Raw genomic sequence first — 15,359 nt, 5'->3', positions numbered from 1 at the left:
CAATTGAACATTAATTTTAAAAACTATAAACTAATTTCTATAAACTAAAGCCGTACTTACAGTAAACAATTAATAAATAAATATATATTTTTTTATATTGTTAAAATGCAATTATATTTTTATAGAATTTATAATGTTTTATTAATATCAATACCTGATTTCATTAGAAAATATGAATTTTATAATTTTTACATGAAACTATTTTATAATTAAGAAAAAAAAAAAAAAAAAAGAAGCCAAACGGAGATGTGGCGGGGAATGGACAGATCACATACCTGACACGCTCCCTCCATCGTAGTCTCTCTCGCCTCCCGGCCATGCTTTTATCCTCCATATCCACCGGCTTCAAAGTTCAAACGTCCTAACGTGCACCCCGGCGCATTTTATCAGCCAGCATCCTGACTCTTGTTTCCCGCCGCCGGGCCGCGCTCTTTTCAGACTGAGAACCCTCCCGCCTTTCGACTTCAAAATAACGTCCCCCGCGGCGCATTTTGGCACTAACTACTTGTCCACTGTCTCTTCAATCTCAAAGATCAATACGTCTCATCCATGCATCTTTGATTATTTCAATAAACTCACCAATTGGGAGCTTCTTTACTCCTATCATTGGTTTTAGCGTTAGGGTTTGAAAAGTTTTCCCATGGGAACCAAGGTCTCGGACGAACTCGTATCTACAGTTAGGTCAGTGGTGGGTTCGGACTATTCCGACATGGACATAATAAGAGCCCTGCATCTGGCAAAACACGATGCCACCGCCGCTATAAATATCATTTTCGACACTCCTAATTTCAAGAGTGTCGAGATAACCTCTCGCAACTTGAGCTCCAGCGCAAGACCCGCTGATACGAGACGGAAGAGAATCGAACAAGAGAATAAGACTAGCACTATCAGTGATGACCAGACGGTTACTTGTAGCGTTAGTAACGTGGAGGATACTCTCACTGCTAATGTTGATAAGGATTCAGGATTGCATTCGATCTCGGAGGATTGGTGGTTTGTGGGTTCTAGCGAAGTGGCGGGACTGTCAACGTGTAAAGGGAGAAAAATTAAGGCTGGTGATGAAGTTGTTTTCACGTTTCCATTGAGGAGTGGTTTGAGTTCGGGGTCGACACCACGGAAAGGTTTTGGGAGGGGAAGGGAAGCTGCAGCTGCTTGCTCAGAGATTATGAGATTTGCCACCAAAAATTCTGGAGAGGCATGTTTCTTTTTTTCTCTCTTGTTTTTTCTTTTCCCGTTTTGATAAAACTTGGGTGATTTGTGAAACTTAATGGAATTTATGGACTGGATAAATTGTTTCCCAGATTGGTAGAATGCCAAACGAGTGGGCTCGGTGTCTATTGCCACTTGTGAGGGATAAGAAGGTCAGAATCGAGGGCCACTGTACATCTGCTCCTGATATGTTGGGTATTATGGACACTATTCTTCTTTCGACAAGGTAGTCCTGTTGCGAAGACTTAAAATTCGATCCCTACAAGAAATTTTTAATGGCGGTTGTTAGCAAAAACTGCACTAGCATTTCGTTAGATAAGTAATGAAATTTGCAGTTTACTTCAGTGTGGAGTTGGTAGGATTGATGAATTTGTGTTGTTTTTGAGACAGCGTGTCCATAAACAGTTCAATGTTCCGGAAGCACAAGCAGACCTCACTTAAGGCAGCCAGCAGTTCCACTGAAGAATCTGTTTTTCATCCTCTCCCAAATTTATTTCGATTGCTTGGATTGACCCCATTCAAGAAGGTGAATGTTTGCTGCTTGAAAAACCTTTACCAGGAGTGTCTTTTTGATGTTGTAGTGATCAAATTTGGCTGTGTATCGGGCCTACATAATATGTCAATTGATTTTTTCAGTTCCTTCTTTTTTCTCTTCAAATATTTATGATCAACTCCATGTTCTTCATTTAATTATCAACATTAGGCCGAATTTACTCCTGCTGATCTGTACACAAGGAAGAGACCTTTGGATTCAGAGGTAGAGATATATCTACTCATTATTTTCCTTCTGTTTGTGCTGGAGTTACGTGTCTGATATCGTTGGCAACAGGATGGCTCTGCTCTTCCCGCTTCGTTGTTTCCTGCCAGCAAGTTTAAAAATCAGTCTCAGAATGGAAACGAAGTTGAAAATGAGGAGTGCATTTCAGATGCCGATCTTGACAATATTGTTGGACTTAGGGACAGCTCTGAGCTAGAGGTACTATAATTTGGGAGTTGACTTTTGGCGTACTAATGGATGTGATTACTTTTTTTCTTGAATAGATAGTGGATGTGATTACTTACTGAGTAGTTCTTTTGATTTAGGAAATGGATTCCCCTAGTAGTCTTCAGTGTGAACTTCGTCCTTATCAAAAGCAGGCACTTAATTGGATGATCCAACTCGAGAAGAGACAGGGCATGGATGAGGCAGCAACAACCCTTCATCCTTGTTGGGATGCATATCGCTTAGCAGACAAGTGCATTGATTTTTTCTGTTTACTTACTAATTTACTAATCTCTTGAAATGATTCTTATGACATGTTTTCTGTTTATAGGAGGGGACTTGTTGTTTATTTGAATTCATTTTCTGGTGATGCTGCAACTGAATTTCCTAGCACACTTCAAATGGCCAGAGGAGGAGTACATCCTTGACACCCCTATCAGAAATATTTTTTAATTTTTCCTAATTTTATGTATCTATTCTGTATTAATTTCACTATACTTTTTGAAGATGTTAGCAGATGCTATGGGTCTTGGGAAGACCATAATGACCATAGCCCTTCTTCTTGCTCATTCTGATAAAGGTGGCTTGCCTAGTAATCAATGCATGACTCAGCCTTCTTGTGAAAGCTGTGAAGTTAGTGGCCTTTCGGGTGAATCACCTAATCTTCCAAAGAAGGCAACAAACTTTTCGGGCTTTGATAATTTCGTAAAGCAAAAGAAGACACTGAAAAATGGTGTCAACCTCATCATATGTCCTATGACTCTTCTTGGCCAGTGGAAGGTATTAATTCTAAACATTTGATGTAAACCATTTATTCTCTGCATGCTTGTTGCATCTCTACAACATAAAATTGATAGTTCCATTACTAGCCAAATACATGTCTTGTGAGGAACTATAAGAATTTAATTGTGTTGTCAGGCAGAGATTGAAACTCATGTGCATCCAGGGTCGCTCTCTCTCTACATTCACTATGGACAAAGCAGACTGAAGGATGCAAAAATCCTAGCCCAGAGTGATGTTGTAATTACTACATACGGAGTCTTAGCTTCAGAGTTTTCAGGAGAGGTAGTTTGAAAACATATTAACAAAAATACATTTTGGGGAAAGGAAGGTTGTTGCAGTTCTTGACGAAAAAGACAAAGTATTTCCTCATTGTCTCTTCTTATTCCCTTTGTAGAATGCTGAAGACAATGGGGGGCTTTTCTCAGTTCACTGGTTTAGAGTGGTTCTTGATGAGGCACATACCATAAAATCATCCAAGAGCCTGATTTCCATGGCAGCTGCAGCTCTAGTTGCTGATCGCCGCTGGTGTCTTACTGGTACTCCTATCCAGGTGATTTGTCTTTTCAAATAAAGCCAGTTTTGGTTTCAATGATCTTCAATGTTCCTTGGATATAAGCATTACTCCTGATTGCCGCTATTTTTTTCAGTTGAAATGAAGTAAAAATGTTGGCATGTTTAACTATCTGTGAGATTTAGCACTTCGCATATTTGCTTGTGGTCAGAGAGAAAAGTCTCAAATTTGAAAGAACTTCAGGCATCTTATGGATGCAATAGTTTTGAACATATGCATGTATTTCAAATTGATAATGAAAACCTAGCTGTAGACACTTCACCTACGTATAGCTGGTCTGATTTTGACAATCAGCATGCATGTAACTGTGGCATCCTTAGAAATGGTGGGAGTGCTTATGAGCAGCTGTTTGTTAAACCGAAAAAGCACCTTTTACATACCTGCTTGTTATGAGCTCTTTTTAAGTGGATAACTTAAGAACCTTCACCTGACTTTTGCATATGCACTTTTAGTGATTTCTCCAGTAGGTATATTTATATCAACCAATTCTTTATCCCCATATATTTATTTTTTATTAAAATAATATTAGTAATTTTTTCAGTTGAAATGAAGTAAAAATGTTGGCATGTTTAACTATCTGTGAGATTTAGCACTTCGCATATTTGCTTGTGGTCAGAGAGAAAAGTCTCAAATTTGAAAGAACTTCAGGCATCTTATGGATGCAATATTTTTGAACATATGCATGTATTTCAAATTGATAATGAAAACCTAGCTGTAGACACTTCACCTACGTAAAGCTGGTCTGATTTTGACAATCAGCATGCATGTAACTGTGGCATCCTTAGAAATGGTGGGAGTGCTTATGAGCAGCTGTTTGTTAAACCGAAAAAGCACCTTTTACATACCTGCTTGTTATGAGCTCTTTTTAAGTGGATAACTTAAGAACCTTCACCTGACTTTAGCATATGCACTTTTAGTGATTTCTCCAGTAGGTATATTTATATCAATCAATTCTTTATCCCCATATATTTATTTTTTATTAAAATAATATTAGTAATTTTTTTAATAATTTTTCTCTCCAAACATGTACCTGATATTTTTTAAATTAACACTCCCGGTTACCCTCTTAAAAATTACCATGCCCGCAAGCATCTCCCGAAATTCCAGCTTAAGAACAGTTATTTTGTGACATTTAGAGATGCAGTTGTTGGACTATCTTTGGAACGAATCAACTAAATTTTTAGAATTTATTTGGAAATCTACAGGTAGTTCAGCTGACGGAGTACGATAACTCTCTTAAAAGATGAAAAAAAATTGATCTTAGTTTTTTGAATTTGACTTAAACCAAACATACAAACTTAATTTCAAATGGGTTCTAATTGGAATTAAAATAAAATATTTTATCAAAATTGATGGAATTTGTAAATGAATTGTAGTGTTTTAAAGAGACGTAACTATGAACTATATATATATTGAAGTTCAAAAAGAACTACCAAATTTTACTGGACTATAAATGCACTACTAAAAATGAATTGAATACCATAAACTATTTTGAGGTATGAGTTATTCAAAATGTAAAACTTCATCTGTCAATGAATTTCTTACAGGATCATTGGGAAATGAAATGAATCCCTTGTTCATTTGTTCCCAACATATCCTTAGTCTGAAATGATAAGTGAAAACATTGCTGTAGTTACCTCACCTGCTTAAAGCTGGCCATCATGTCCTTGGTTGGTTTAAAATCAAGATATTAGCTGTGCTGTTCCAAGATTTCTTTATATGTTTGCAGGGTATTTTCATATTGGAATTCTTATTTATTACATTTGTTGAGTTTTTCACTTTGTATTTAGATTTTTTTTGCCTTTTCTTTTTGACAATTTAATTTCCTTGTCACAGAACAAGCTGGAGGATATTTACAGTCTTCTTCGATTCCTGAGGGTGGAACCTTGGGGAAGTTGGGCATGGTAAGTTTTGTCTTCCTAATGTTATGCTACCACATCTCACACCAAAAAAACAGAGACAGTAAAGACTCTCATCTTCTGAGGTCAAGCCATTATCAGAAGTTCCTACGGACCAACATATTTAGTTCTTAGTTAATTTTACTTTGTATTTATTCCTTCAAATCTTATGTAGCATGATCTGTATTTGTTCAACCTATTCATGAACAAGGTGGAATAAGCTTGTCCAAAAGCCGTTTGAGGAGGGGGATGGAAGAGGGCTAAAGTTGGTCCAGTCTATCTTAAAACCGATAATGTTAAGGAGAACAAAGTTTAGCACAGATCGAGAAGGGAGGTAAGGAAACTGGTCAAAGACATTTTAAACAATCTTATCTTGACCTTTTGCATTCCTGGCCTAAAGCTTTTGTTTGTCCCAGACCAATTCTAGTTCTCCCCCCAGCTGATATGCAGGTGATTTACTGTGAATTAACAGACACTGAAAGGGATTTCTATGAGGCCTTGTTCAAAAGATCTAAGGTTTTGCTTTGTTCCATGAATCTGTTCTATAATCTATGTAATTGACTTGATCTTGGTGATCCCTCACCTATGACATGCATATGGTGACTTCTCCAGGTTAAATTTGATCAATTCGTTGAGCAAGGACGGGTTCTTCATAATTACGCCTCCATTTTGGAGCTACTTTTGCGTCTTCGGCAGTGTTGTGATCACCCATTTCTTGTGATGAGGTGTAGATCTACCCTTATTTTGTGGATATGTATGCACATATTTAATAAAATGCTTTTAGAATTCAAAGCAGATACCGTCTGGTCCTAGTATGGTGCTTTATGTGGTAAGTCATGTTGGAGTGATTTTGAAGGTAATGGTTTGAATATACTCGCAATAGTTATTTCTCTTGGGAGATGGGGCAGGGCTATGATTCAAACTTGAGTCAGCAGCTTCATAGAAGGAATGTTATGCATGTAAGCTTTATGCACTTGACATAATTATTGTTACTTCATAAATATTTTGTTTCCTGTAATTGATAAAAAGAATGTGTTCTAGAGAGAGAAAATCCTCTCTATCTAGAGACTACACCTTCTTTCTTTGGCTGGTTGCCATCTCCATCACCAAGAAAATTCTTAGTGATAGGAAGAAAGTCTTTGATTTGGTTTTGGCCAATGAAATAGAGGATATCCTCGAGATCACAGAGAATGGAGCCAATAAAAGTTCCTCTTTATTTTTTAAGCTTTTTCTGAATTTTTTTTGAGTTAAATGCCATACTTGGTTTCAAACTTTAAAGAGGGCAGGTAGGACTTTGTTTACCAGATTAAAGAGAGGTAGCAATGAGAGGTTTTCGGAGCTTCAGGAAAAGAATGGAGGTGGTATTAGGAGATAGTTGATTTACAAAGGAACCAAGGTAGGTGATTGGTGGGAGGTCTGTTTGGCCATCTTTTAGGCATGGGATCTGATTCTTGAGGTAGGGGAAAAAGAAGTCATGTGATCTAAAGTCTCAAGGAAGGGAAAGAGAAGTCACAGTTGAAACACGCTTGTTGGAGGAGGAACTTGAGGTCACTTTTGCTTTAGTGAATGTAGGCTAGAAGACCAGATGTAAAGAAGGTTGCAAGTGTAAAGCCCAAACAAGCATTAGAGTATTAGCTAGTCTGTAAAGCAATTTGGTTCTTCACACAAAGAGCTCTTATATCTTCTTGTAGAAGAAAATGTTCAAAATGTAGAATGGAGTGTTAACAAAATATAGAAAATGTTCACACAAAGCACATGCCTTTTTTTTTCTTAATCTAAAAAGCATTTTGAGAAGGAACTTTCAATAAAGATATTGGGCTTAGAGCTATGAGATCTATTTCATCTAAAGCCCAAACCCAGATTTACATCCAAGGAGATAGGTAAATGGAGTGTTAACAACGAGGAAGATGACTCCTTCAAGGCTAATAAAAAGGAACTTTTTTTCAAAGCCAAAAAATTCCAGGGACATCATCATTTATTAAACTAGCCTTGATCGAATAAATGCTTGGGTCCTCATTGGTCTTTTCATCTGATTATTTGATTGATGTTTGGGTGAGTCAATCTTTTGTATATTTGTTGGGGAAGAAATGACTAGTTTCGACACTGTCTATCCCTAGTGTGTGTGAAGGTGTAAACTATTCCATACCTTTTTTTTCCTTTATGATCTTCCCTGTCTACTCGTTTCATACCTAGTCATGGAAGCTAATAGGTATGGCTCATTAATTTGGGAGAAGAGGAGAGTGTTGAGAACCAGTTGCAAACAACCAAAAATGAGCAAGAATGCAGAAAATAGCGAAGGATGCACAAAGAAGAAAGTGAAACTGGCTGCAGGAAATCAAAAAAAGGGAACAGGAAGAGGAAGATAGATCCAACTGCACGGGATCAAAACCCTTAAAAGGTTTACCCACGTCGGTTGGGCCTTTGAACCTAGTTTAATTGGAGTGAAGGCACTTACTTATCCAGCACTGATAGATTGGGAACACCAAAATTTGTGGAGAGATGGCCTGAAATGATCTAAAAGCTATTTCCAAGGGTCACCTTCGATTGTTAACTTGTACTCTTTGACATGGATGGATTAAATAAGGCTCTCTATTCCATTTCCATGGCTTAGGAAGTTGTTTGGAGGAAAGGGATCAAGGTATGTGTTTCTTTCTCTTTCTTGTCTTTTATTAATCAATAGTGGGCATAAAATTCTGACTTCATCTAGAGCCCTTCGGCAGGGCCTATTTTTCGACCTTTTTTTTATTTGGATGATTTATGCTTTTAGTAGGATGTTACTGAAGGCCATGAAAGAGGATTTGATCCAAGGCTTACAAGCTGGGAACGGAAGGAAGAGTGAGGAGCTTCTTTTCTGATGATTGTCAGCTGGCTCCTCGTCAAGTATCTTCCTTAACAACCAGATATAGAGACATCTACAAGACCTAGCGTTCTTGAAGATGCAGAACACATTGACTACTTGGAAGAGAGGGTTTCTTTCCGATGGCAGCAGACTAATTCTAACCAAGAACAGTCTATGTAACCTACATGTTTACTTCTTTATCACCGTTTCCCATTCCTTGATGTTGGTAAAACATATGATGCTTGCGATGCTATTACTATGGGATGGTTTAGAGGATCAACGGCTTTACCACCTTGTGTCTTGGGATTGAGAGAAAAGGCTGGTAATTGGTTGTGGAAGTTTATGATGTGCGAGGGTCATCTTTGGAGAGAGCCGTAAAAGCTAAATATGGAATTAATGCGAGGGATGTGTGTGAATAGATACCTCTATGAAACCAACTTATGAAGATGGATAAGCCAGGTCTGGGGTGAAAACCTACTGGGGTTCAGGGTTGGTATAGGTAACGCGGTGGGTTTTGGGACGTGACTTGGAATATTTGGCTCTCTAGAAAAACTCGATTGGAAATTGTTAAGTACCTAGAGTTGATACCATTGTTATCTAAATGTTGTGTGGACTTGTCCAAGGATGATTGCCCTTTATGGTTCGTGGCCAAGGATGGGAAGTTTTGTGAGGTCATACTAAAACAGGTGCAACCATAATGAAGAGTCATTCTAATGTGGAAACAAACATGGAAAGAGCCAGACATGTTCCAGGATTTATCTATAAAATTTTAATTTTTGTGTGAGAAGTGGCGTGGGCAGAATTTTGACCATAGACTGCTTGAGAAAGAGTATTAATGGGTGTCCTATGTACCAATTGAAGAACAATATCTGCCAACTATCTTCTTCTTTGGTATAGGAGGCTAGAAGCTTGTGAGATTCTGCTTTAGGTCTTCTCAACTTGTCTTGCGTTGTTTTTGTGTCAGTGGCAAAGGTGTTATTGCTTGTTTGGGGATAAGCAATGTAAATTGAGGGACAAAATTCTTAACTTCAGTTCTTATATTTGGAGAGAGAACATGAGAGCCTTTTGGAGCAGTTGCTCTTATTTTGATAGAACTAGAGATCATTGGTCCCATACCTTGACTGGTTCTTTACAGGTCATCCTATTCTCGATGGAGAGGATTTGAGGAATGTAATAGACATTTTGATTTGAGTTATTTTAACCCCCTGTATATGGTTGGCGCTTGTTGTTGCTTCAGTAAAGGTACTATTTATAGTTGGGCCATACTATGGTTAGTTTTTTGCAGTTAAACGCTGTGGTCATTTGGAAGTTTGGACTTGTATATTGCAAGCAAAGTTTTGTGCTCTGGTACACAGTTGGTAGTTCTACAAAAGAAATTTACTCAAACACAGGGATCCTTTTTCGGAGACCACGACAACCTTAAAACTTTTATATTGAATTTTTCTTTTCAGATCCAAACCCCTCTTTTTGTTTCTTTTTTCTTGAGAAGTGCTTATTAAGCCCAGTCAAGTAGTCTGGGAAGGGCTCTTTCTTCTGTGCAGAGGATACATGTTTTCCAGATACTGTTCTCAGCAAAATCAAGTAGTCTAGGGGGCTTCTTTCTTCTGTACAGAGGATATGTGATTTCCTGATGCTATCCTCTGCAATTCTTCGTAGTAATTTTAACGCCCTAAACATTAAGAGACTTCGCAGGATTTGCATGTTCAATGCACAGAGACATTTGCTTTTCCCCCTTTAATAGTTTAAGAGAATCATGGAAGTCAATTAGTTATCCTTTTTTCAAAAAGGATTTTGGTCCAGCATTTGGTTAATTTTTCTTGTGAATATCATAATCTTTTTCATCCAAGGCATTAATGCTTGGATCATTTAGTTTGTAACTTCTTGGTGGCCCTAAATATGGCTATTGAGATGACAGGGATCAACTGTTTTGATTATTATATTCGCTATAGATCATTGCTTTCCTTGTCTTTACGTTCATATTAAAATGAGTTGTTAGTGCTGATGATTGGTTCTTTTAACATGTCCAGTCGAGGAGATACGCAAGAATATTCTGATCTGAATAAGATGGCTAAACGATTCCTGAAGGGCAACCATAATGCTCTGGAAGGGGAAGCTGGAGATGTACCTTCAAGGGCTTATGTCCAAGAGGTGTTGGAGGAGCTAAGAAAGGGTGACCAAGGAGAGTGCCCCATATGTCTTGAAGCATTCGAAGATGCTGTATTGACACCATGTGCTCATCGGTTATGCCGTGAGTGTCTCTTAGCAAGTTGGCGAAATCTGACTTCTGGTTTATGCCCTGTTTGTAGGTATCTTCTGGAGTTATTGATTTTGCATGCACAGCCACACAGCTTATTGTTATCACAGTCTAAAATTTGGTTCATCCCAGATTCTTTTGTAATTAAATTTACTAGCAGTGAATTCTCAGAATGGAATATTGAAATTTAACAGGAAAGCGATTAGCAGACAGGATCTTATCACGGCTCCCACTAGTAGTAGGTTCCAGATTGACGTTGAGAAAAATTGGGTTGAATCATCAAAAATTACTCTTTTGTTGCAAGAACTTGAACACCTTCGCCCCTCAGGTTCTAAGACCATTCTGTTCAGCCAGTGGACTGCCTTTCTTGACCTGTTGGAGATTCCTCTTTCTCGGTAACTGTTCCTGGTCTTTAAAAAATTGGGAGAGCAGCTTTTCATTCTGTTAATAGAACTTATTTTTTCTCATAAAATGCTGAATTGTGTTCCACTTTATTGGACAATGGACTTACATAGGTTACATGTAAACTCATATTGGCCTGGTTCCTGCATCTACTGTTTGTTTAATGAAAGTCATTAAACTAGGTTCTTGATATAACAGTTGTCACATAATGTGTCTTTGATGTGTCAAATTGTTAGATTTTTAAGCTACTAGATTTTGGCACAAATTTATTTATTTTGGCAAAAGCATAATTCTAATCTTTATTGTTTTTCTTTTTTCTTGTAATGCCCAGAATGGTTTCTCATGGTGCTATTGAATTATAATATTTTATTTAGTTTTCAGTCAAGTAATTTCTTGTGCTGATTCTTTTGGTATTATTCTATTATCCAGGAGTAGCATTCCATTTGTGCGTTTGGATGGGACTTTAAATCAGCAGCAGCGTGAGAGAGTAATCAAACAGTTCTCAGAAGATACCAACATCTTGGTCTGTGAATGCATACCTGCTAAGTTATGGTTGGTGCTTAAAAATTAGTCTACTCCATGGTTTGACTTGTACATTTTTGCTTTGTAATTTGAGCTTCAGGTGTTCCTGATGTCACTGAAAGCTGGTGGTGTTGGAATAAATCTTACTGCAGCATCAAATGCGTTTGTCTTGGTATGTGGAGTATTAAGTTATTTTCTGCTAAATATAGTTTTTTGTGCAGGCTGAGAGTGGCTGTTAGCTTCATCATATATTCTATTCAAATTGGCGTCGATGCATTGCCCCTGGCACAATGGCAATGCCACTGGGCACCTAAACAGTTCAAATATTTTGAGGCCTTAGTGTCTTAGGATCTAAAGGCTACTTCTTCAAAGTGATCTGTTCTTATAAATTATGATATGCGTCAATAAATTTTTCTCTTGTTTGTCTGAAGCATATGATTTTTACAGATGTAGACCACCTATTCTAGGATTATATTTGAACTGTTATTTTATTACTTCATAAAAGAGAGGAAGAAAAAGGAGAGTGAAAAGGACATACATCATTAATAAGCCAATTTTCGACCCTTCTCTGCAGGACCCGTGGTGGAATCCAGCTGTAGAGGAACAAGCTGTTATGCGTATCCATCGCATTGGACAAATGAAAAGGGTAACGATCAAACGGTTCATTGTAAAGGTACGTTCTTGCATTACCAAACCATGCAGATGGATATTGTCTTGTGCTTCCAATGTTACACTGGTGCTATTAGTGGAGAGTGGGAAATCTTTTTAGTGGAGTCAATTTTTTTTAAGTCAGTCAATAGAAAACATTACTTGTTAATGTGAAGATTTTCAGTTATAAAAATGAACTCGAGGTCCTGCTCTGTTAATGCTTGAACATTTTTATTAAACTTTTATCTGTTTTTCAACCTGGAAACATATTTAGGGTCTCGATAAGAATAATCTTGGATTGCAGGGAACAGTTGAGGAAAGAATGGAGGCAGTGCAAGCACGTAAGCAGCAGATGATTGCTGGTGCCTTAACTGATCAAGAAGTTCGGACAGCACGAATTGAGGAGCTGAAAATGCTCTTTACATGATATCAGATAAGAGAAGAAGATAGCTTCCAACTTGAAATGAACTGAGGGTTCTCGTTGTTACAAGCTTTGACCCTGGAGTCCCTCTATGTCAAAGCTAGGCGTAAGGCTTTGGATTTTTATGTCAATTTGCTATTTACTGGAGAAGTGGCTCCCTAGGCTGGTTTGGAATAGGGTGCCTCGATACAGAGCACAGAAGAATTTAGTCTCATGTGCTAATTATTACCTAATTATATGCACCAACTTTGAAGGATGGTTATGATGTAAATCCTTAGGGAGTTTAGGTATCGATTCAAAATCGGCTGTAGGAGAGTACCTTCTGATGTTCTGGTTGGGATGGTCAATGCAGAAGCACTGGCAGAAGCAATTCATAGTGAGTGTGAAAAGCATTAGGTTCCTTCTAATGTAATTTTAGTTCACTACTTCAATCTCATGCAGATTGGCAGTTTGTACCATTGCATGAATTAAGAGCGACATTCTTTGAATTCCATCTATTTAATGCTCTAAATAGGTATTGAAGTGACCATTTGTGAAGATCAAGTTTATAGAAAAACTAGGTTTGGAGTATCTGCTAATTAATATAATTTTTTGTTAATTATACCTTAATTTCCCTCCCTCCTCTCCCAATTCTCCATCCATTGAACCTATAATTTCTTCTCTCTTCACACTACCAGCTGCACCTTCTACTTCTACCTCTTAAATTTCTTTGCATTTGGAGATATTTATAAGCACCATGTAATCTGTTCTCTTTGAAGATCAAATTTAAATGGATATAGTGCTCATCCAACCAAAAAAAAAAAAAGGTGATTACTGTATATATGTTTTGCTTGAGTAGGATGGAGAGAGTTCCTCCATTATATTTGACGTGTATCTTGATTTAACGTATATGAATATATACATATTTACATATATATATATATATATACATATGTACACACACTAGTTTTACAACACACACTATGAGTGATTTTTTTTTCATGTTTGTTGAAATATATGGTTAATGTAATTGTATTTAGTATCTCTCTTTTTTTCTTGAATTTCTGAAAATATATTATATAAAAAAGAGTAAAAATCAACAAAAGTTATATATGTATAAATAATTTAGGCTAATAATCTATTTAATTCTTATAGTTTTTTATTTTGTATAAATTAAAATAATATTAATCATAATATAGTATAACAAAAATATTACATTAAATGTATATATCAACAATAATAAATCCCAATACACGTATTTATGTAAAAAAAAAAAAAGAGAGAATATTTTGTAAATTAAAATATTATTGACTATAATATAAATATATTGCATACAATATACAGATTAATGATGTTAAATACGCATTCTCCTATATAATTAAAATATTATTAATTGAAGAGTTTATTACAATCATTATTAAACATATCTTAATTAAATATCTAATATACAACGTATATGTTAATTAATTTAATTATCTATATGTTAATCATTTTAAAATTGGTGCATAAATAATTAACCAAGGTGTTTGTATGTACATGGACCTGCACGAATATAACAATTTTTTTTTTTTTTAACTATTTCCCTTCAGTATATATCTGCCACAAATCCATGAAATACTTACCGAGATTAAATCACAACAAAAATGCATAATAATGTTTGCATTGATTTTAAAAGGACCAAAAACACAAATCAATAAATTATTAAATTAATTAAATACAGAGATTATTAACTTAACTTTATAAATCTGCATGTATTTATTAGATTGATTTTGAAAATAGTTAATTTACTGCATGGATCAACATAATTATAAATTAATTTAATTTTATACACATACACATGCACTGAATTAATTTTGGAAATATTTAATCTATATGCATGTATTTAATTAATTTTAGACAGTATTAATTAGATTCAGGTATAAACTACGTTTAGAAATTAACTTTAGAAACAATTTATTTGTATACATGAATTAAGTTAATTCTAAATTAATTTTGAAAAGAATAAATTACATGCATGTATTAATTTAATTTTAAAAACTAATTTTCGAATTAATTAATTTATATTAATATCTAATGAGGTGTAATTAATATAATTTTATAGACAAATATAATGTATTAAATTAACACTGGAAACAATTAATTTATATGTACGTATGTAATAACCGGAAAGAAAGAAAAAAAAAAAGAAAATTTGTATGTATGTATGGATGTATAGGTAGGGTGGGAATCTCAGGGGTGAAACGTCGTAGTTTGGTGAAGAGGAGGAGGAAACGACGTCGTTTGGAGGAGAGGGGGTGGAAAACGACGTCGTTTGAGGGAAACGACGTCCTTTGGAGAAGTAGAGGAAGGAACGACATCATTTGGAGAAGGGAGAAATGGACGATTGGGATGAGGTGAGATGGACGGGCAGGATGAAAGACTGGTGGGGTATAAATAGAAGAAGGGAAAGAGAAAAAAAAGAAAAAGAAAGAAAAGAAAGAAAAAAAAGAAAAGAGAGGAAAAGAAAGGAAACAGAGAAGAGAGAGATCGGGGGCGGGAAGAGAAGGTTTCAGAGAGAGAGAGAAGGAGAGGAGCTGGATTGGAGAGGAACGAGGAAAATGAGTGAACAGGAAGGAGGACCGGAACAGTGCGAGCTACGGGAGGACATAAGATGGAGATAGGATGTATGGTAAAATTTTTTGAGTTCTTGTATAGGTGCGGTGTGATTTCGAAATGTTGGTTGTAGGTTGAGAAATCCAGGTTTTAGTTAGTATGTAGAGTGACTGAACTGAGATGTAGAGGTAGGCGGTGTGGATTGCAGGTTTAACAGTGGAGATGTTCACGGAAGAGGTCGAGGGAAGAGAGAGGATGA

General features: G+C 36.4%; 1 protein-coding gene and 1 long non-coding RNA gene across 4 annotated transcripts; both read left to right on the top strand.

Annotated features, from left to right (window-relative positions):
* The first annotated feature begins 224 nt into the window (after positions 1-224).
* RAD5 (DNA/RNA helicase protein) lies at positions 225-13,138 on the top strand. 3 transcript variants are annotated; one of them, XM_088213336.1, is made up of 20 exons: positions 226-1,195; positions 1,302-1,435; positions 1,600-1,735; positions 1,913-1,966; positions 2,039-2,185; positions 2,293-2,444; positions 2,523-2,607; positions 2,699-2,971; positions 3,110-3,256; positions 3,369-3,524; positions 5,382-5,449; positions 5,655-5,777; positions 5,860-5,959; positions 6,056-6,168; positions 10,310-10,588; positions 10,731-10,931; positions 11,368-11,461; positions 11,561-11,632; positions 12,035-12,133; positions 12,413-13,138. In XM_088213336.1, exons 1-20 carry the CDS (start codon positions 641-643, stop codon positions 12,533-12,535), a joined length of 3,111 nt encoding a protein of 1,036 aa, XP_088069462.1. In that variant the 5' UTR covers positions 226-640; the 3' UTR covers positions 12,536-13,138. The 3 variants fall into 3 exon arrangements, with proteins under 3 accessions (XP_021899058.1, XP_088069462.1, XP_088069463.1); XM_088213337.1 differs by lacking the exons at positions 5,655-5,777; positions 5,860-5,959; positions 6,056-6,168; XM_022043366.2 differs by lacking the exons at positions 11,368-11,461; positions 11,561-11,632; positions 12,035-12,133; positions 12,413-13,138 and having other exon boundaries at positions 225-1,195; positions 10,310-10,584; positions 10,731-10,872.
* Positions 6,409-9,447, top strand: LOC148268764 (uncharacterized). Its single transcript, XR_015816989.1, has 2 exons — positions 6,409-8,081; positions 8,211-9,447. It is a non-coding gene; the product is annotated as an uncharacterized LOC148268764 (long non-coding RNA).
* Positions 13,139-15,359: the final 2,221 nt, after the last annotated feature.

The sequence above is a fragment of the Carica papaya genome, chromosome 2 (assembly GCF_054855325.1).
Source record: "Carica papaya isolate Zhongbai chromosome 2, ASM5485532v1, whole genome shotgun sequence".
NCBI lineage: Eukaryota > Viridiplantae > Streptophyta > Magnoliopsida > Brassicales > Caricaceae > Carica > Carica papaya.
Note: the sequence above shows the minus strand (reverse complement) of the source record. Positions and strands in the feature narration are given on the sequence as shown.

Bases quoted from the DNA above. Each gene is read 5' to 3' on its own strand.
- RAD5 (XM_088213336.1), top strand. From the start codon at position 641: ATGGGAACCAAGGTCTCGGACGAACTCGTATCTACAGTTAGGTCAGTG. The intron at 1,967-2,038 runs GTAGAGATATAT...CGTTGGCAACAG, and splicing joins AGAGACCTTTGGATTCAGAG to GATGGCTCTGCTCTTCCCGC. The intron at 11,462-11,560 runs GTCTGTGAATGC...TTTGAGCTTCAG, and splicing joins CAGAAGATACCAACATCTTG to GTGTTCCTGATGTCACTGAA.